This window comes from Podarcis raffonei, chromosome 1, assembly GCF_027172205.1.
Source record: "Podarcis raffonei isolate rPodRaf1 chromosome 1, rPodRaf1.pri, whole genome shotgun sequence".
Taxonomy (NCBI): Eukaryota; Metazoa; Chordata; class Lepidosauria; order Squamata; family Lacertidae; genus Podarcis; species Podarcis raffonei.
In genome coordinates this window covers 52958379-52977725 of record NC_070602.1, presented here as the reverse complement: position 1 = coordinate 52977725, position 19347 = coordinate 52958379, and the positions used below count along the sequence as shown (strand labels likewise).

Genomic DNA, 19347 nt, shown 5'->3' with positions numbered 1-19347 from the left:
TCCTTTTGTGCACCTACTACCAACCTTGCTCAGCCTGGTCCAGCAAGCAGCAGTGCCATTGGAGCCAAGAGGGTGGTAGAGTGGTGGTGCCCCACCTTGTGTGCTGCAGCCTTTGGAAAATTAAGAGCATATTTGAGATTGCTGGCTTGCCTATGTAGCTTGACTGCTTTTTTTCCTAACCTGTTCTGTAAAACTTTCGATTTAAAATAAAACAAGATTTCTCATGATGTTTAATGGGGATTCGTTTATTTAGCCAATCTTGCCTGTTGTTGTTTAGTTCTGTGCGACTCTTCGTGACCCCATGGACCAGAGCACGCCAGGCACTCCTATCCTCCACTCCTGTTACCGTGCAAAACACATTCGGAACTCTTGTTTCTTCCCAGCATAAATCAGTGGAGCAGACAATCTCAGCATTAGGCAGGCCCTCGCTCCGCTGAAGGTAATTACAGTAAACAGAGACTGGAAGGCCACCTGCCAGGAATGCTGTGGCCATATCCTGCATTAAGTGGGGGCAGAGGGTGGTGGGTTGGACTAAATAACTTCCAGGGTCTCTTTCAATACTGATTCTGTGGGGGGGGGGGAGAAATACACAATCAAATGTCACAATATGCCCTATTCCACCACCTCCAGGATCAGGCAGTATGGGAACACCCAATGCCAACCAGAGCCGTAGCTAGGTAATCTTATGCCCCTGGCAGAACTGTCCAGATTCCGCCCCCTAGGTAAAGGGTAAAGGGACCCCTGACCATTAGGTCCAGTTGTGGCCGACTCTGGGGTTGTGGCGCTCATCTTGCTTTATTGGCCGAGGGAGCTGGAGTACGGCTTCCGGGTCATGTGGCCAGCATGACTAAGCCGCTTCTGGCGAACCAGAGCAGTGCACAGAAACACCATTTACCGTTGGAGCGGTACCTATTTATCTACTTGCACTTTGAAGTGCTTTCGAACTGCTAGGTTGGCAGGAGCAGGGACTGAGCAACGGGCGCTCACCCCGTCACGGGAGTTCGAACCGCCGACCTTCTGATTAGCAAGTCCTAGGCTCTGTGGTTTATCCCACAGCACCACCCTCGTCCCTCCATTTCGCTCCCTAGCCGCAGACAAATTAGCTCTTCTTTCTGCCTTCTTTCCGCCCCTGCCCCCCATTCCATTCACCCTCTATTTAAACCTTTTCTAAGAGGCAATAATAGATATTTTTATTTATAGATATATTATTTAGCCGATTTTGCGGGGGGGTGGGCTCGCTCGCGACCCTGGCGGGGGCCCACCTCACTACCCCCTAGCTACGGCCCTGATGCCAGCTGCTTGGGGGTCAGGGATGGGAGAAGGCTGCTGCTTGCTGCGGCTTCCCCTATGCTAGGCTAGGTAGGCCGGCGGGCTTTCTGCGGCAGGGCTCCTTCGCGCATCCGGACCTTACTCGGAGGTCCCGGTGTCAGCAGAGGGGGCGGGGCCTGCGCAAGGAACGGTCTAGCGCGGGGGAGGGGAGGCGCCTGTCGGTTCCCATTCGCGCAGAGGGGCAGAAGGGGGCGGGGGCTTTCCTGAGCGTGCGCGCGCAGGCGGGGGCGGGGCTGCCTCTTTTACCGCAGGTGTCTTGCCGAGGAGGAGGGAGCCGCTGTGTTTTGTGCCGCCGGTGAGTGGGAGCTCCGGTGACGGCGGCGGCGGGGGGCGGGAGGGATGATAGTTAAAAGGAGGGCGGGAAGAAAGGAGAGGTCGAAAGAGCGCGGAGGTTCGGTGGGTGGGCTTTAGGTAGGCCGAGTTGTGAGGAAATAAAAGAAAGGCGGCCTTGCTGCCGCTGCTTATTATGCTGCTTAAGCCCTGAATTTTGCTTCAGGAAGGGGAGACGCCATACATATATACATATGCCTATGCGTGTGTGTGTGTGTGCGCGCGAGTGTGTGTATATACACAGAGAGAGAGAGAGAGAGAGAGAGACAGACCCTGACCGCGTTCTCTGCCTTCCTTTCCTCAGGCTGCAGCTTAGTTCCGAGCGTGCACGGGTTTCGCTCCCATGTATGTTTCGCCTCTTCTGAAGAGATTTAAGAACGGGGGGGGGGGGTTGCGTCTTTGAGGCCAGGCCGCTGACAGTGCAGGAAGTCCCACTGCGTTCAGTGGGAGATCACTTCCAGGTTGTCGGCTCCGTAGCTGTGCTGCTGCTGCTGCATCTTCCAAAGCAATAGTTCTCCCCGAGTGTGTGTGTGTGTGTGTGTGTATATATGTATATATATATATATATATATATATGTATATATATATATATATATATATATGTTTGTTTGTTTGTAACAAAGTTATATCTTGCCTTCACTCCCTCCCTCAAGGTGTGGTCTGCACGCTTCTTTCCCTCCCCCATTTATCTTCACTGGCCCAAGGTCACCCAGTGAGTTCCATGGGCTGGATATGAATCCTGATCTCCCAGGTCTGAGTTCGACACAGTAACCATCACACTTTGGGAACAGAGAGTAGGTTGCCCGAGGCCGTGCAGCGTGTTCATGAATGAACCTACATATATCTGCCCAGAAGTAATTTACCCTTGAGTTTAATAGGGCTTACTTTCCAGGTAAGTAAAGTCTTAAGGCTGCCACATTCACATCATACATCTTAAGCGCTATGATACCACTTTAAACAGTCACGGCTTCCCCCAAAGAATTCTCAGAGCTGTCGTTTGTTATATGTGCTGTGAGTTGTTGTTGTTGTTGTTGTTTAGTAGTTTAGTCGTGTCCGACTCTTCGTGACCCCATGGACCAGAGAACGCCAGGCATCTCTGTCCTCCACTGCCTCCCGCAGTTTGGTCAAACTCATGCTGGTAACCTCGAAAACACTATCCAACCATCTCGTCCTCTGTCGCCCCCTTCTCCTTGTGCCCTCCATCTTTCCCAACATCAGGGTCTTTTCCAGGGAGTCTTCTCTTCTCATGAGGTGGCCAAAGTACTGGAGCCTCAGCTTCACTATCTGTCCTTCCAGTGAGCACTCAGGGCTGATTTCATTAAGAATGAAATTTTGCTTGCCTTCTGTGAGTTGTTAGAAGAGCCCTATTTTTCTCACAGAGTGAGAAATTCCCAGAGTGGTTTAGTAATCAGTCCCTCTTCACAGGGAACTATGGGAATTGTAGTTCTGTGGGGGGGAATAGGGGTCTCCTAACAAAACCCTTAGCAAACTACAGCTCCCAGAATCAAATTTCTTAGGAGGGCGGCCATGATTGTTTAAAATCGTATCATAGAGCTTTATATGTATGATTTGAATGTGGCCCAAGTTAACATTTGAACTGAGGTCCTGTGGCTTATAGACAGGCTATTATCTGCTATGTTCCATCACCTCTCTAGAATCCGTGGATATCTTAATGTGCTTAATTATTATTCCTTTATATTTTAAAACAGAAAAGAAAGCTAAATCCTTTGCAACAGGGTCTGGAAGATACTCTAAAGGATAATGGAAGATAAAAGGCAAAGAGCCAGAGTGCAGGGGGGCTGGGCTGGACCAGTTAATAACAGAGCAGCTTCTCGTGCAGGCAAGATCATGTTTTTGTTTTTATATAGATGTATATAATTGAACAAAATTAAAAGTGTCTGGTTTTCTTTACCAGTCCTAAGCTTGGATCTGTATAATATTCTTAAGCCCCTTAACCTTAGGGGATAATCCTTATTAATACAACTTTGTAGACTATTACCAAAAGGCATGTTGTATCCTCTATCCTGCTCCTTGTATAAGAAAGCATGCACCATTCCAAACCAAATGAAAGAAAGAGAATGGAATAATCTTCTTTGTTCTTCAGGCCTTGGGCCCCAACAGGTCTGTATGCTTGGTTTGGTGGCATCTCTTCCTGCTTTTCAAATAGGACTACAAGTTCCACCCACAGCACAATATGTGGTGATCATTCTGCTGAATTTCTGGCCAAAAATGAGTAGAGTTTGACTGGGTGGTTGGCATAGGGTGTGCTCTGTGTGTATGAGAGAGAACTTGCTGTTCAAAAAGTCAGTGGATCCAACATTTTCCTCTGCCATTCCAATATCTGGGGTTCTGCTTAATAGATGCTGCTCCAATTTTTCCTAATAAGTTTTCCTGAGGTAAATAGCATAAGTTAGTATATTAACTGCCTAAAGTTAGTAAGTGTACTAATTTAAGTCTGCCTGAAGATATGTGTGCATAAACCTTTATGCTTCCTAGGGATAAACATCTGAAGTAAAAAGACAATTACAAGACTGATTTCAGGTTTGAATAGTATATGCATTCAAGGTACCCAGTGTAACCTTTCATTCTTTCTTTTGCATTATGTATAACTTGGTTTACCATAGAAGTACTATTTGTCTGTTATATTAAAAGTACAGTTTATTCAGGTACATGAATACTGCATAAAATTTAATCAGGCTTTCTTTATAAGCTATCAGTTTCATTTTCTTCATATTTGTCAAATTTACCATGCACTTCTAAAAACAAGGTTTGCCCAGACTGAAACCAGCTTCTACTCTTTCACATGCCAGCTTATTTCTTGATTTGATACACGTATTTCCAAACATTTCCCAGTTTCTTTCACATGCTGCAGAAGATTGAGAAATCTGAAGTCGGTAAGAAGCAAGAGGAGTCTGAGGCTATGTTGTGAAAAGGCTTTGCCACAGCGTTGCAGGAGGTATATGCTTGGTAGAATTCCAGACTTCCTTCCTTGGCTAGATACCTGAAGGTGTTCTGTATTCTGCAACATTTGAAAACACCTTTCCAATATCAAGTCCTAAGCGTGCTGCTTATTTTGTCAAATTCAGAAGTAGTGCTATCATCACTTACATTTCTGCCTTTGCATCTTGGATTCAACAGATTTGTGACAGCTTGAATTGAGATAGTAACAAAATTAGGTTGCCCTGTACGTTGTCCCACCCTCAGTTCTTTAAGACATATTCAGGAGGGCAAAAATAGATTCACCAACTATGCTAGCAAGAAGAGGGCCACAAACAAAGGAGGCTTGTGACAATGAAGGTTCCCCATAAGTGGCAGAAACGTGTCTTACTGTTGCATTTGAGAGTTGTACTCTGATCAAATAATGGAATTGTAATGATCAAATATTGAACATACTCTTATATAAAAGTCTTTTCTGTTACAGTTTTAGAAATAATTTTGGCAGAGAAATATATAAACACCTTGTCTCAAACATTTTGTTCAACATTGTAAAAGAAAATATTTCATAATCCAATTTTATCCCCATTTTGTGGCAGGTGGGGAGGCTTTAGGGGGGAAAGGGGTACCTCCACCCAAATGTTTGCCAGGCTTTCATGTGTCTGCTTGTATTATACCTAAAGGTTATAGAAGGAAAGCTTCATCTTGTAGTTATTTACATGGGCAGTCTTTGAAGATCTAGATACATGGCACTTGTGCAGTGGATTTTTTATTATTATTATTTCACATACAGTTCTCAAAAAAATGGTATGTTCTTTGCGAAGGGATTTGGGCTCTTCGGCTTTGGGAGTCACTCTCAAAGCTACATTTCTGAGGTTCTGTTTACAAGGGTACCAGAAATACTAAGCCATGTGTATTAACTAATTTGGCTGGTTCTTTCTTTTTCTGTCTTAGCTTCTGGAACTTCCAGCCGCAGGAACCAAGCCTTTGCAAGCACAACACAGTCCCGAGTGAGAAGAGAGGAGCAGCTTCCATCTGAAAGGCAGTTTGTTTTTAAAGCCCCAGAAGAGGTAGAGATTAAATAGCTGAATCCTGACAAGACAGAAATGATGTGCTAGGATCTGGGTATAAGGTATTCAATCTGTTCTTGAAGGGGTTGTACCCCTCTTGAAGGAGCAGGTTTGTTTTCTGGGTCTACTCGTAGATTTGGCATTGTCACCAGAGGCTCAGGTGCCCTTAGTGGTACAGAATGCTTTTTCCCAGCTACAGCTGCTTCTGGACGGGGAAAGCTTCTGGCCACAATAATCCATGCTCTGATAACCTCCCAGTTGGATTATTGTAATGTGTCTACATAGGGTTGCCCTTGAAGACTCCTCAGAAACTGCAGCTAGCACAAGATGCAGCTGCTCAGTTGCTGAGTGAAGTAACCAGTTGGATCCATATTTAATTTTGTTCTTAAACAATTACATTGACTGCCTATACTTTTCTGGTCTGAGTTCAAGATACTGCTGATGACTTACAGTGCCTTGAGTAACTTGGGGCTGGCATACTTGAAGTATAGCCTCTCCGTATATAGTTCTGCCTTGGTGTTAAGATCTACTAGGAAGCTCCTCCTTAGTAACCCACTGCCGGAATCATATGTTACGCATTGGTGTAGGAAAGGGCCTTCTCTGTGGTGGCACCTTGGTTGTGGAACTCCCTTCTGAATTTCAGCATGGTCTTACTCTTTTTTTTCCCATTTAGACTCCAGCTTAAAACATGGTTGTTCACTTAGGCCTTGGGAGGCTGTTAATACTCAGTTGGATTTTGTAGTCTACCATTTAATGATGAATTCTACTGTGAATTTTATTCTGTTCATGTTTGCTATGGATTGTTATTTCTAACTGCGGTTTTACCGTTTCCTGCCTGAGAGCCTTGGATGAAGGACAAGCTAGAAATATTTTAAATAAATAACGTATACTGTCCCGCTCAAAGGCTGCCAATGCTGCTTACAGTAACCAATCCATGAAAACTTAAGACACATGCAGGATTATTACTGGGTTACCAAATTACCAGTTTTTAGCTGACTTACTTGAATGTGCCTGCTGTACAGAATGTTGTTGTTTTCCCCCCTTAGGTGGTGCGTAGACCCCCAGAGCCCAAAAGAATAGAGTAAGTACAACTTGACTTCATTGTAGAATAAGGTGCTCTTCTGACATATAGTGATATGGACAACACCTTCTCTTTCCTATTAGCTTTTCCATGGCAAAAGAATGGCCTCAGTGGTCATTTAGTAGACTTTCTTTCCCTGGCCCTTGTTGGTATTCTGAATCACGTATGCCTGCTCAACCATACCTGACTGATTTTCTCTTCCTCCTTGTTCTTAGGAATCAGGGTGTGTATGAGATCAGCACATCGCCATCAGGAATATCTCGGTAAGCAGATAAAAACTCTCATTTGTTATTATTATAGAATAATGCAGTTGGATTCTGGCCAGTACTGAATTGGCTGAGGCATTGGTGCTACAGAAAGAGTGTACTTCAGTGCACTGAATGTGGACTACGCTAGACAGTAATACAAGGAAAGGCTCTTGCTTCCCAAGTTTTACTTGCATGTTACCTGAATGACTGGAAGCAGAAATGGCTGAAAAATCTCTGAGCTAGCTACTCCACTGATCTTCCTGTGAATCACTGTATTTTCCTTATTTTCTCTTCAAAATATGGTCACATTTTATCTATATATTCATTTATAAAACTACCGCTATTTCATTAAAAATATCAAAGTGGTTTATAACAATGTCTATATACAATAAAAACAATATGAAAGCTAAAATCAGAGATCATCAGCTGTTAATGAAAGGAGATTTCTTTTTTAATTGCCTGTATACGCTTGGCAGCGTAGAAACATTTTCAAAAATATTCTTTGGATATGCCATAAAAGCTTCATTTTCAGTATCTAATGTTAGAGGTACTTTTCCAGGTTCCTACGGAAAAAAAAACACTGATAGAAAGCTTGTCTGTTGAAGGTGTCTTAATAAAGTTTTTTGGTAAAGAGATTTTTAAAAATCATAAACTGCTAACTAGCTTTGAATGACAGCCATGTGTCAAAGTTAGCACTTGCACTTAAACTGAAATGCATTTGTACATTAAAATGCTTGGGAGACGGATCTCGCAATGCTCCTGTATAATCCAGTTTTTCCTGTGCTAGGATTCATTTGATTCCTGGCTTCATTGACTTAAACGAAGCAGACTGGATGTTTGAACAACTCCTCCAAGAGATCCCCTGGAGGCAGAGAACACACATCAGGCAGGGTAATGGTACAGTCGTTCTCGTTTAACTGCCCACTTTTACTGTGGCCAGGCCTGCTGTTACCGTGGCATCTGCCAGGACCCACTAGGCTGACACATTGCTTTAGCTCCAGCCCCTTTTTCCATTGTCACTGCTGGCTGCAGCAGTTTTGGAGTTGTTGGAAGCCCACGCACCCCTGGATGAGCTTACCTGGTGCCGGATGATGTGGGAGAGAAAATATAGTTGTTCCCAGCCCGTTACAACTGCCTGCTTCTGGAGGAGAAAGCTGGTGGCTGAGGCCATGCAGCTGTGAAGGGTCCCAAGCAGTGGCAGTCACTGAGAGTGGTACCATTTGGAACAGGTCGAGTAGCACCAAGACCATTCTCGCTGTCCTTTCCCAATCCTCGTGTGGGCCTTCTAAGGATGCTTTCCTGCATATTTTGAAAAATATTAGAATGCTCCTTCTATTCATCATGGCTTGGTTCACATGTCACAGTAAGTCAAACGATGGCTTACTGGGGCTGCTCAGACATGCTGTCTCCCAGAGAGCAGCTTGAACCTGCTTTGTTCCTCCCTGGTGCTTTCAGCACAGTGTGACTGCTGAGCCAATGGTTTTCTAATAGCTTAGGATCACAGTTAACCACAATCTGTAGCAAAAGCGTGTCCTACAGTTACCTGCCCCTTGAACAGGGCCTGACAATAAGATTTTGGGTTTGACACCAAGGCCATAATTTGTGCTTATCACCAAGGGTCAGCAGTGGCAATTCTGCTTCATAGAGTTTGATAGGCTTTCCCTAAAGGAAAACCTTCAAATACATCTCCTAGTTGCAGCTGTGGTGTACCAATATATATTATTATTATTATTGCAGGCAGAAGTATGCTCTGTTAGTTTTGTCCACTTGGGGGCAGTTGTGTTGTATCTTTTTATAGTCTTGTATTACAAGCAAGATGACACAGCAGATAATACGAACAGCCTACAAAATCTCTCCCTCAGCCACATCAACCAAGTCCTGAAGTGCCTGCTTGATTCAGTCACTGGCATCTTCAGGTAGGGCTGGAAATGTCTCTTGTTTGAAACCCTAGGGAACTGCCTCCAGTTATTGTAGGCCAGCCAATGTGATTTCCTCCAGTTGTTGCTGGACTTCAATTCCTGTCATCCCTTACCATTGGCCATGCTGGCTGGGGATGATGGGGACTGTAGTCCAACAGACATCTTGAGTGAACTATGATGGCTGCCCTTGATGTAGACCATATTCAGCTAAGTGGATCAATAGGCTTTCTTTCTCTGTGTAAGGAGTGTTTTTACTGATCTTTGAGTAAATGCAGAGAGAGTAATTGCAGATGGAACTGGGGAGGAGGAAACTTCATTTATCAAGCCAAGGATCTTTACCAAACTATACTTTGGTCAATATATGGGTTACTTATATGTGGGTCACAGATATTTTGTTTTTCCTTTCTTTCTCTCTAGATCTATCTTATGATGAACCCAGACTTACAGCTTGGTATGGTGAACTTCCATATACTTACTCCAGGCTAACAATGAAGGCAAATGCTGATGTATGTATATATGCCTGAACATGTGTACTTGCAGAAGTTAAAATAACTTTGCCTACATACAATACAGTATTTTTATCTGAATCTCACTATTAAAAGTGAGCAGTACAGCTGTTGTGATGCCACACTGGGCTCTTTTGGAAGGATGAGTAGGATAGAAGTTTAATAATATGGTAGCCTGCTGACTTTTTCCATAACAACTGGACAGCAGTTACTCCTTGGCTACAGAAGAATGCCTGTTGCCTTCTGAGATTCTTTGTTCACTGAGCTCACTAACGGGAATGCTGCAGTGAAGGGGGGAAGTAGAGAGAGAATCATACAGCGATCAAAACACTTTGTATTCCTGCTGTCAGGTGACATGTTAGAATGGGAGATCAGTGTTAGTTCTCCCCTCCCAGGTAGGATTGCCTCTACACTTGAATTTCAGCCAACTTAAAATACGTCATTATGTCTAGGGTACACCCTTGATATTGTGGTATTGATACAGCACTGTAAGTTCTGTATTAGGGGATCTCTTCTCTAGTTGTTCATTAGTTATGGGTCATGAAATTTAATAGGCTTGAAACTAGTTTAAATATTTTAGTGCAGGCACACATATTCAGTGAGTGCTATGAGCAATTTGCAGGCTCCAGGTAGGTGGTACATGATTATAAAAAAATACTATGGTTGGAAAATACTATTGGTGTAATGCCAGGCTCTCTGATTTTTCATGAAGGAATTTATATGTTAAGATTAGCACCTCTTCAGATTGTGAAAAACAAAGAATACCAGCAACTCAACTGGAAGAGGTTATGAATGTGTGTTTAGAATCAAAATGCAAATAGCTTTTTTCCCCTTTGCACTTGTGACTTTCTCATGGAATTTTATTTTGAAATAAAGTTAAAAATACAGACAACAATAGCAAAGCTATACAGCAAGAAAGGAATAAAGAAACCCTGGCATGTCATGTTTGAGAAGCAATTAGAATAAAATAGCGTAATAAGCATGGTAATATATGGGTGTGGGTGTGTTCCTAGTAAGCCCCAAAGAAGAATATGTAATGGATTCAGTTCTTGACAACTCTTAGAGGCTAAGCAACTTTTATTTCACTTTGATAAACTAATGTGTAATATATGTGCATGCCCCAAACATAGCAAAACCCATTTCTTACTCTCTAACAGTTTATTAACTTTTTCTGCCTTTTCTAGTTAAGATGCTAAATTGGGCCCCTTCATAGTCCCACTTATCTTCTTCTACCCTTTTCCTCAGCACTTTTCCCTTTTACAGCACAATACAACAAAATTATTGGAGGTGTGTTTGGCACAATGAAAATACAACACTTGCTTGGCAAGGAGCATGTGTTTGTGTGAGAAGTGCATAGATACCAACAGCTTCAAAACTGAAGTGCACAAGAGTGCCAGGTTACACATGCCCTTTCCTATGCTGCTGCATTTGGCTCTCTGTTTCACTGCCAATCTGACCACATTGGCTGAAGCGTTGGAATGGCATTATGAGGCATTGACTGATGGCATACCCCCAAGCATGTTTTTTAATGTCAGTGCATACGAACAAACTGCTGAGAACATGGCACAAGCTGGCATGGAAAGTTCTGGAGCAGTTGATCCATTATTCAGTGTTCTCTAACAATGGATTGAGATCAGTTGGTCCTTTTGCCAGCTGTTCCAAGCCTTTTGATGCCCTGGAAATCTCCCTTTGATGCTTTGCATTTTTCTTTCATGCCCCCATCTCTCCCTCTGCATATGAGTTGTACTTCTTCCCATGTTAATCCGGGGTTTTTTCTGTCCATTTTTTTCTCTGGGAACAAACTTCCAGTGGCACCCACTATTGACCATGCTGAAGGATCGCATTGAAGATTTCACAAAGCACTCCTTCAACTCTCTGCTGTGCAACCTATATCGAAATGAGAAGGATAGTGTTGACTGGCACAGTGATGATGAGCCTGAGCTGGGAAGAAACCCTGTCATTGCCTCCCTCAGCCTTGGTGCCACCCGGGTGTTTGAGATGAGGAAAAAACCTTTGCCTGTAAGTGTGTTGGCTTTTCTACATTGTAGGGAACTGTGTAAACCAGTTGAAAGGCCTTTATGGAGTTGACCTTGTATTTGGTTATTCTAAATTGCATAGTGTAACATGGTTTCTGTGCAGGTAGCCAGTAGTCCCTGGGCCATTGCTGCTGGTGGCATCCAAGATTCTCTTCCTCCCCATTTCACTGTGAAGTAGGTTAGGCTGAGAGACAGTGACTGATCCACAGTCACCCAGTGAACTTCATAGCTGGCTGAGGATTTGAACCCTGGTCTCCAGGTCTTTGTTCAACACGCATAAATACTACACCACACTTCTAGGGTGGGCTCAAAGAGCATTAACTCTTTAAAGCTAGTCTCAGCTGCTTCCTCAATTCTATTACTCCTGCTAGTATAGGAGTGATGATGTTGCCTGACGGTAGTAATTGTTTCTGTAGTGATGTAATAAGTACATGATTGTCTATGTAAACAGGCAACTCCCCACTTACATGTGCTTGACTCACGTGCAACTGCGTATACGCATGGGGCCAGGAAATAAATAATTTGGTTTAAACTGCAAAAGGACGCAAAAAGGGCAAAAACAGCCTGAAAAGAGTGCAAAAACAGCAAACATGGCACAAAAACAGCAGGGGAAATAGCAGTAGCTAATAAGTGCTGCTGGTTTTTTAAAGGGTTTTCAGAGGTTCGGAAGATGTTAGAGGCTTTTTAGATGGTGTTCCCCACTATATGCAATTTCATGTATGCGCACAGTAACCGGAACATAACCCCTGCTTAAGTGGGGTTGCATTAGTAAATACTGCAATTATGGATGCAAAAGAGGTCTCTACTATGTTTTCAAATTTACTCACTAACTTGGTTCAAAACATTGCATTACTTGGTCTTTCCTTGAAATAAAGTCTAAGGGAAGTTTAGCTACATTTTACCTTGAAACAGTCACTCTTTCAGTTAGTAAAAACCGTTTTAGGTTTCTTTCAGACAGGCCAAGGAGGAAAAAAGAGGGGAGCTATGTTTTGTGTGTAAAAAGGCGCCATGGGAACAAACAACCTAGAAGAAGTGTAATTTTTTCACTGGCTATGGAATACTGAAGTGGTCATCCTAGATGTGTCCTATCAATCACTACTGGCATTTCTGATTATATGTTTAGTTGGAATTACTTTGCTCTGTAGTTTGGTTCTTTAGAGTTTATTTCTATACTTACTTTCAGCCAATAAAGGTTTTCAAGGCAACTCATAAACTTTACCAAAGATACAAAATTTAAGCCATAAAATACAACTTACAAAAGTAGAATAAAACTAACAGCATAAAAAACTACTAAAACCTAAATAAATAAATATAATTTAACTTGCGCCTTTAGTGGACAAAGGCATGAATAGCTTTTTATAGGAAATACTCTGGACCCTCTTCAGTTTTTTGTTCCACCAAGCAGTCACATTCCGCTTTGGCTTGCCTTACTCCTTCATCTTGGCTTAGCAATTTTCTTCTGTTACTTCACTCTTTCTACTGTTCTTTCTTTGTATAAATACAAAAAAAGAAGAAGGGGGGATTAGATTCCCCTCTCCTTTCCCTCCTCTTCTGAGAGGCGAGCACAAAGGGCTTGCCACCCATCTACAATTTTTTTCTTGTTGGGGGGAAGTGGTGGATGCTTTCACCTCCACTCTAGGAAGCATTGGATCATCCTCTACAGCCCCACAGGCTTTAATTTTTAGCCCTTACAGAGGTGGCATCGTCTGGGGTGACTTCCATAGTGTCTTCTATAGTGACAGAGTGATTCTCCAGTTAGATCCCACCTTCCTTCCCAGGGTGCTGTCTTCCACTCAGTCTTGTTTGGTTTGTAATGTTTATTGATTGGTTTTTATAAAGGCCCCATTCACATGGCCCAATAAGCCATAGTTAAACTTTTTAAAGTCGTTCTATCATTGCAATTAAGTGGTGTATAAATTTAATGAAACAAACAAACCATGGTTTAATAGTGCATATGCTTCCTCCAGTGGCGTGGGTCTTTCCATGTAACACCTGCATATTTCAAGCACGTCATAGTATGGCTTGTTGGGTGGCCCAAATCAAGATCATGGTCTGTTCGTTTGAAATTAACCATGAGCAATAAGCCAGAAATCAATGTTTGTTCTGTACCGAAGTGACAGACACACAAAGCCCCTTAAGCAAGTTGGCATGGTGAATAGCCCGAGGCATTGATGCTTCTGTAAAATGCTGGATTTATAACCCAGAGTATTATTTAACACAGATATGTAACTGAGTCATTTGTGGTTCCTTGCAAAGTCTCTATACATGCATACACAGAGTATAGGGTTCTAAAAACTAGTGTGGATTCATTGCATGTACTAATGATGTTCACTGTGGCTAATTTTGTAAAGAGGCCTTTAATTTTAGAAAGATCCTGGTATATCCAAGATTTTGGTTTAAGCAGTAGGTCTTAAGTTCTACAGAAATTCCCTGTTCCGTCGGGAAGTTTTGCTGCAGAGCCCTGCATTTGCTTAAGGAATTAGTCCAATGCAGTTAACCTACTAGCTTTAAAACTACACTGCAGTGTAAGCTATGAAACTGAACTATAATAGCTAAATGGCAGACAGCAGCTCTGCTGCTTTGCTGGTAACCAAGGAAACAGCTGCAAGGGGGGGGTGGAAGGAGGAGTTGGGTTATATATGTGTTAGATAACAATGTCCATGATACTCTAGAGATACAAAGAGCAAACATGGTTGGAAACTCGTCCTCTGTTTAACTTTGTCCTTCCAATGAGACACTGAGCAAGGTCCAGTCCCCTGTACTTGTAAGAATTATTCATTGTCTACAAAAGAAAAAAGATATTTCAGAGAGCAGGAACTGTAGAGAAAGGCTCTTGCTTTGCTGATGAAGCAATAATAGTGCACTCCTGTACGTGTTTCCTCAGAAGTAAGTTCCACTGTGTTCCGTAGAACTTACTCCCGGGTTGATGCCTTAAAAGGGAGAGTTGTTGTGGTTTTCCTGTAAAGGAAGAAATGGGGCAGTTTGAAAGGTCTAGGCTTCTAGGGTGAGTCAATATAGTGATGGAGGATTTCTGGACTTGCATTTTTTTTCATTGTCATCTGCTGCTATGGAGCAACATCTTGTGCCCGATCCCATGTTAGCCCTGCCATTAGTGGAAAATGGTATCAATCCAAAAGTCAAGCATGAAGAGTTGATGGTCTTTCCTATGACAGCAGCAAGACAAGCGGCTACTTCCAATTGGGGGGAAACCACCCCCTACTCCACACAGAAACTTGGACCCAATATGTGTGGAATATAACACTTAACTCAGAATTGGAGGGTCATAAGAGGAATAACAAAGAAAAATGGTTTTGACTCCATACGGTCTCCACTTATATTGTTTATTAACAATAGTATCGTACTCTCCCTTCCCTCTTAGTCACAGCAGCCACTAAGTAAAAATTATCTTCACACTTTAGATGAAGTATACCTGTAAGCCACTTGAGAAGATGTCTGCCATTCTGAGCACTTTCGGAGAAAAGCAGGATATAAGTGGTGGTGGTGGTGATGGTGATTTTCTTGTGGTTAATAGTAATAGAATGCATGCATGATTACAGTGCAAAAATGGAGGGCCTGGCTGGTTTGCTCTCTTACAGGGATGCAGTCATTTTGGATAAAATCTGCACTAGGTGCTTCCTATGTCAGCTAAATTGCTTTCTTAGATGACTGCTGCTCTGCCTCCCTCCCACCCCCTGATTGATGCCTGACAGAATATCCTGCCAAAGCCATCTGGGCAATTGTTTTGCTCAGACACATCATCCAGCCAAGTCTGTGCTGCACAGCACGTTGGCAACCTTCTTCTGGGCCAGATCAGGCATCGTTGATGACTCTTTCATTGTTGACTTTCATTAATCAACACTAGCCCCAATTAAGGGTTATGCTGACCCTAAACTCAACAAAAAATAGCCTGAGATATATATGTTGGGAGGAGCACAATAGAATTGGCAGTGCTAGCCCTCTCCTATACCTCTGCTTATATCACACATATACAGAGCTGTATAGCTTTCCCCAATGCTTCCCCCTTTCCATCACCAGCATCATTTCTCCACTGTACAGGTTTGTTTTAATTATTTGTTCATTACATTTATATGCCACCTTTTTCTCCAAGGAGCTCATGGCCATGTGGGGATGAAATCCTGGTCTCCCAGCTTTCAACAGTGGAATTATATACTCCTGAGGTTCTCGGAGATGTGGGTAGCCATTGTAAGAAACCCAATCCTGACTGTTTCTGAAGCATTTTAAGCATCAAGTGGATGGTACAAATACATGAATTTCAAAGAATGCCTTCAGATTCCTTGATTTCTGCCCCCTGTCCAGGCCAGTTGCTGGATTTTACCCAGTAAACTTGTAGCCCTGCTTTGTGTTAATGCCATTGTTTATCCCCCGAGTTCAGTTTGTGAAAGGCAGCTGTTTCAGCTTTTCATGGGACATGTGATCCATTGCTTGTTCCCAGCATCATATTCAACTCTTTGATCTTTGGATTTTCTGTCAAACAAAAAATGGTAACTTTCGTCTTTGCTAGTTCTCCCTATCTGGTTTTGTGCCAAACATACTACATCTGACCCAAATATACTTTTCCAAAACACATGTTTTTGTGCCTGCTGTTTCCCAAGGACTGGTACAGATCAGGAATGGGGAACCTGCAGACATCCAGATGCTGTTAGATTCCAAGCCCCATTGCTGAGCTTCTCATTCAAGAACTCCAGATAATGTTCAAGATTCCTTGGAGCAGAACCTTGTTTGAAAAAGATTACTATATTAATTCAAAAACAGGGCCAGATACATGTAGGTACAGCAGGTTAGCTGTAAAAAAAAGTGGATAGCAGTGCTGAGAATTAGATCAGGGAGGGAAACCTGCATTCCTTCAGATGTCATTGAGCTACAACCTCAATCATGGTTTTGGTAAACTGCCCTGAGAGCCATCTTTGACTGAAGTGTGGGGTATTAGTGCCTTAAACAATTGATCTGAATGTTGGCCATGCTGGATGGAGCTGATGGGGGTTGTGGACCAACAAACCTGGGGGCCACAGCTTCTCTATCTCTGCCTAACACATTCCACCTGACGAGATGGAGTTATCCTCTCCACACGGAGCAAGAGTTGATATACAGGCAAGCTCCCAATGTAGGTGCATCCAATTGACATGTGCATTGTGCTGAACCCGGAAGTGACATTAAAAATGGCAGAAATGGCCCTAAAAGAGTCAGGAAAGCCTTTGCAAGTGCAGTCCTGAGAGACTTTCCACCAACCTTTGAGGCCTTGTGGAGAGTTAAGAGTTAGAAAAGAGGTTTGGAGGGAGCGATTATGGTGGAGTTTGGTGGTCTGGTAAGTGCTGCTGGTTTTTTCAAGGGTTCTTCAATAGTTTCCATGGCATTAGAGGGTGTTTGCAGGCTTTCCCAATGGTGTTTCAAATCTATGTGTGCGGTGCCTCAGAACATAACCCCCGCGTAAATTGGGAGTTGCCTGTAGTTGATAAACCAGTGTGGTATAGCGGTTAGCATGTTGAATTAGGAACCATGGATTAGGTTCAAATTCCCCCTAAGTAATGGAGCTTGCTGGGACACCTTGGGAAGTTTCTATCTCTCAGGCTAACCTTGCTCAACCGTTAATTATACACTGGCTGTACATAATGTTTCTCTTCTCAGGAAGAAAACAACGACTTTACTTATGTGCAGAGGGTGCATATACCATTGGATCATGGGACGCTGCTTATGATGGAAGGAGCAGCTCAAGAAGACTGGCAGGTGAGACTGTTTAAACATAAGTGGAAATAGTTCACCTCCCCCTGAACTCCCCGGGGTTGGATGCCATTTCTTCCCCCTGGATTTCTACAAGGCATAATCATTGGGGAACCTAAGATTGAAAGTGAACGAACAAATAAAATGCCTTCAGGAGTGGGAATTATGGAGAGTTGTTTCCTATGGAATTGGACTGCTTCTTGTGCAACAGTCAACAATTCACAAAGCTCCGAGATCTTACTTTATAATTTTATAATATCCTTTCTGATAAACCAGTAAGAGTGGGATAGAAACCTCGTAAAACTTCGCTTAAATAGCACTGCGTGGCAATCTCATGTGGCAATAACGAATATTAATGTTGGAGAAATAACTTTCAAAAAGCAAAGCAAAATGAAATTGAGCTTTTGTTTGTTTGTACAGTGGTGCCCCGCAAGACGAATGCCTCGCAAGATGGAAAACCCGCTAGACGAAAGGGTTTTCCGTTTTGGAGGTGCTTCGCAAAACGAATTTCCTATGGGCTTGCTTTGCAAGATGAAAATGTCTTGCGAGTTCCTGCAGGGTTTTTTTCCTCTCCCCCCCCTTTTCCCAAGCCGCTAAGCCGCTTATCAGCTGATCCGCTAAGCCGCTTAACAGCTGATCGCTAAGCCGCTTAACAGCTGATCTGCTAAACCGCTTATCAGCTGATCCGCTAAACCGCTTATCAGCTGATCCGCTAAGCCTCTAAGCCGCTTATCAGCTGATCCGCTAAACCCGCTAAGCCGCTAATAGCGCTAATCTGCTAAGCCGCTAATGGGCTTGCTTCGCAAGACGAAAAAACCGCAAGACGAAGAGACTCGCGGAACGGATTCTTTTCGTCTTGCGAGGCACCACTGTATTTTTTTCAAAAAAGCTCTGAAAAAGTAGCCTTAAAAGTAAGTCCAGACTGAAGTTGTAAGATAGAAAAGAATATGGATATTTTTGTATATTCTTACAGTAAAGTTTTGTGTATGGATAGCAGATTAACTTTGTTTTGGTTCTTTGTTTCAGCATCGCGTACCCAAGGAATATCACTCCAGGGAAGCCCGTGTAAATCTGACATTTAGGACAATGTATTCAGACTCTGAGGCAATGCGCACTTGAATGAAATGTTCTGTGGTACTGTGCTCTTGCTGTGAGGCCAGAGATTAATGCTGGTTTGGGTGAGACAAGCCTGATTTCAGTTCAGTATTATGATGCCAGCATTTGAAGGGAGAGAAGAAAGAGGCTGCTATAATGAGAGCCTGTAACAGTCGCAAGTTCCCAGTGATGAGTGATGCCTTTTTCTAGTACTGTTTGCTAATGTGTAGTGCTTGGTGGTAAACTATTTTTGTTTTATTGAAAAACAAATTTCCCTGTAGAGCATTAATTTTAGTATGACTGGTTTGAATCAAATATCTTGAGCTCTTGCTAATCTGCAAGCACCACTTTTAACAAGTTTTCCCTCAGGCAAGCTGAGAGAGGATTTTCCTGATGGAGGAGAATGACTACATTTGGGCTTTTTGTTTGTACTGTGCTACATAAAAAATTGGTTATATGAATAAGAATCTTCTCAGTTAACTCCAGAGGGAATAATCAAAGCACAACTTGAGGTACTGCAGTAGCACACATAAGGCCTGTCTCCCAAAAACCTGAAGTGTATGTGAGCACAGTATAAAGAACTGACTCTGCTGAAACCATTAAATTACCCAGTAATAGAATTTGGAAACGGTATCCCTGTCTTCAGAGCCCCGTGCTATGCATACTGATGCTCTCCATGTTGTTAATTGCTGCATTGTTGAAAAATTCCTACTATCTCAACTTTATTTTCAAATGTATTCTAATGCATTTGGAGAGTGTCCTGGCCTCTCCTAGGAGCATCCTGCAGCACATTCTTCAAAAAAAACCCTCTGTATGTCTACCCAGAGTACCCTGTCATTGAAGATGCTGCTAAGTGGCAAGCATTGCCTAATTGCACTGAAATGCATCTCACACAGCAGTGGAATGAATACACAGCTCCATAGTGGTTTGGGGGAAGCAAGGGTTTATACTGCTTATCTATAAAGCACTGCTTCCCACCCTGTTTTCGGGGTCCATTCAGTATACTTTTCAAAGGCAACACATAATTGGCAGGTTGTAAGATTTGGGAATGATCCACCAAGAC

General features: G+C 42.9%; 1 protein-coding gene across 2 annotated transcripts; it reads left to right on the top strand.

The window, feature by feature from the left end:
* The first annotated feature begins 1526 nt into the window (after positions 1–1526).
* On the top strand, positions 1527–18912 carry ALKBH3 (alkB homolog 3, alpha-ketoglutarate dependent dioxygenase). 2 transcript variants are annotated; one of them, XM_053387617.1, is made up of 10 exons: positions 1527–1624; positions 3369–3499; positions 5548–5663; positions 6710–6744; positions 6960–7007; positions 7780–7883; positions 9329–9417; positions 11227–11436; positions 17097–17195; positions 18216–18912. In XM_053387617.1, the coding sequence occupies exons 2-10, from the start codon at positions 3421–3423 to the stop codon at positions 18306–18308; spliced, it is 873 nt and encodes a 290-aa protein (XP_053243592.1). In that variant the 5' UTR covers positions 1527–1624; positions 3369–3420; the 3' UTR covers positions 18309–18912. The 2 variants fall into 2 exon arrangements, with proteins under 2 accessions (XP_053243592.1, XP_053243585.1); XM_053387610.1 differs by lacking the exon at positions 1527–1624 and adding an exon at positions 2532–2551.
* The last annotated feature ends 435 nt before the right edge of the window (positions 18913–19347 follow it).

Coding starts and splice junctions, on each gene's coding strand:
- ALKBH3 (XM_053387617.1), top strand. CDS start 3,421: ATGGAAGATAAAAGGCAAAGAGCCAGAGTGCAGGGGGGCTGGGCTGGA. Junction 3,500..5,547: donor CAGAGCAGCTTCTCGTGCAG/GCAAGATCATGT, acceptor TTTCTGTCTTAG/CTTCTGGAACTTCCAGCCGC. Junction 7,008..7,779: donor TCGCCATCAGGAATATCTCG/GTAAGCAGATAA, acceptor TTCCTGTGCTAG/GATTCATTTGATTCCTGGCT.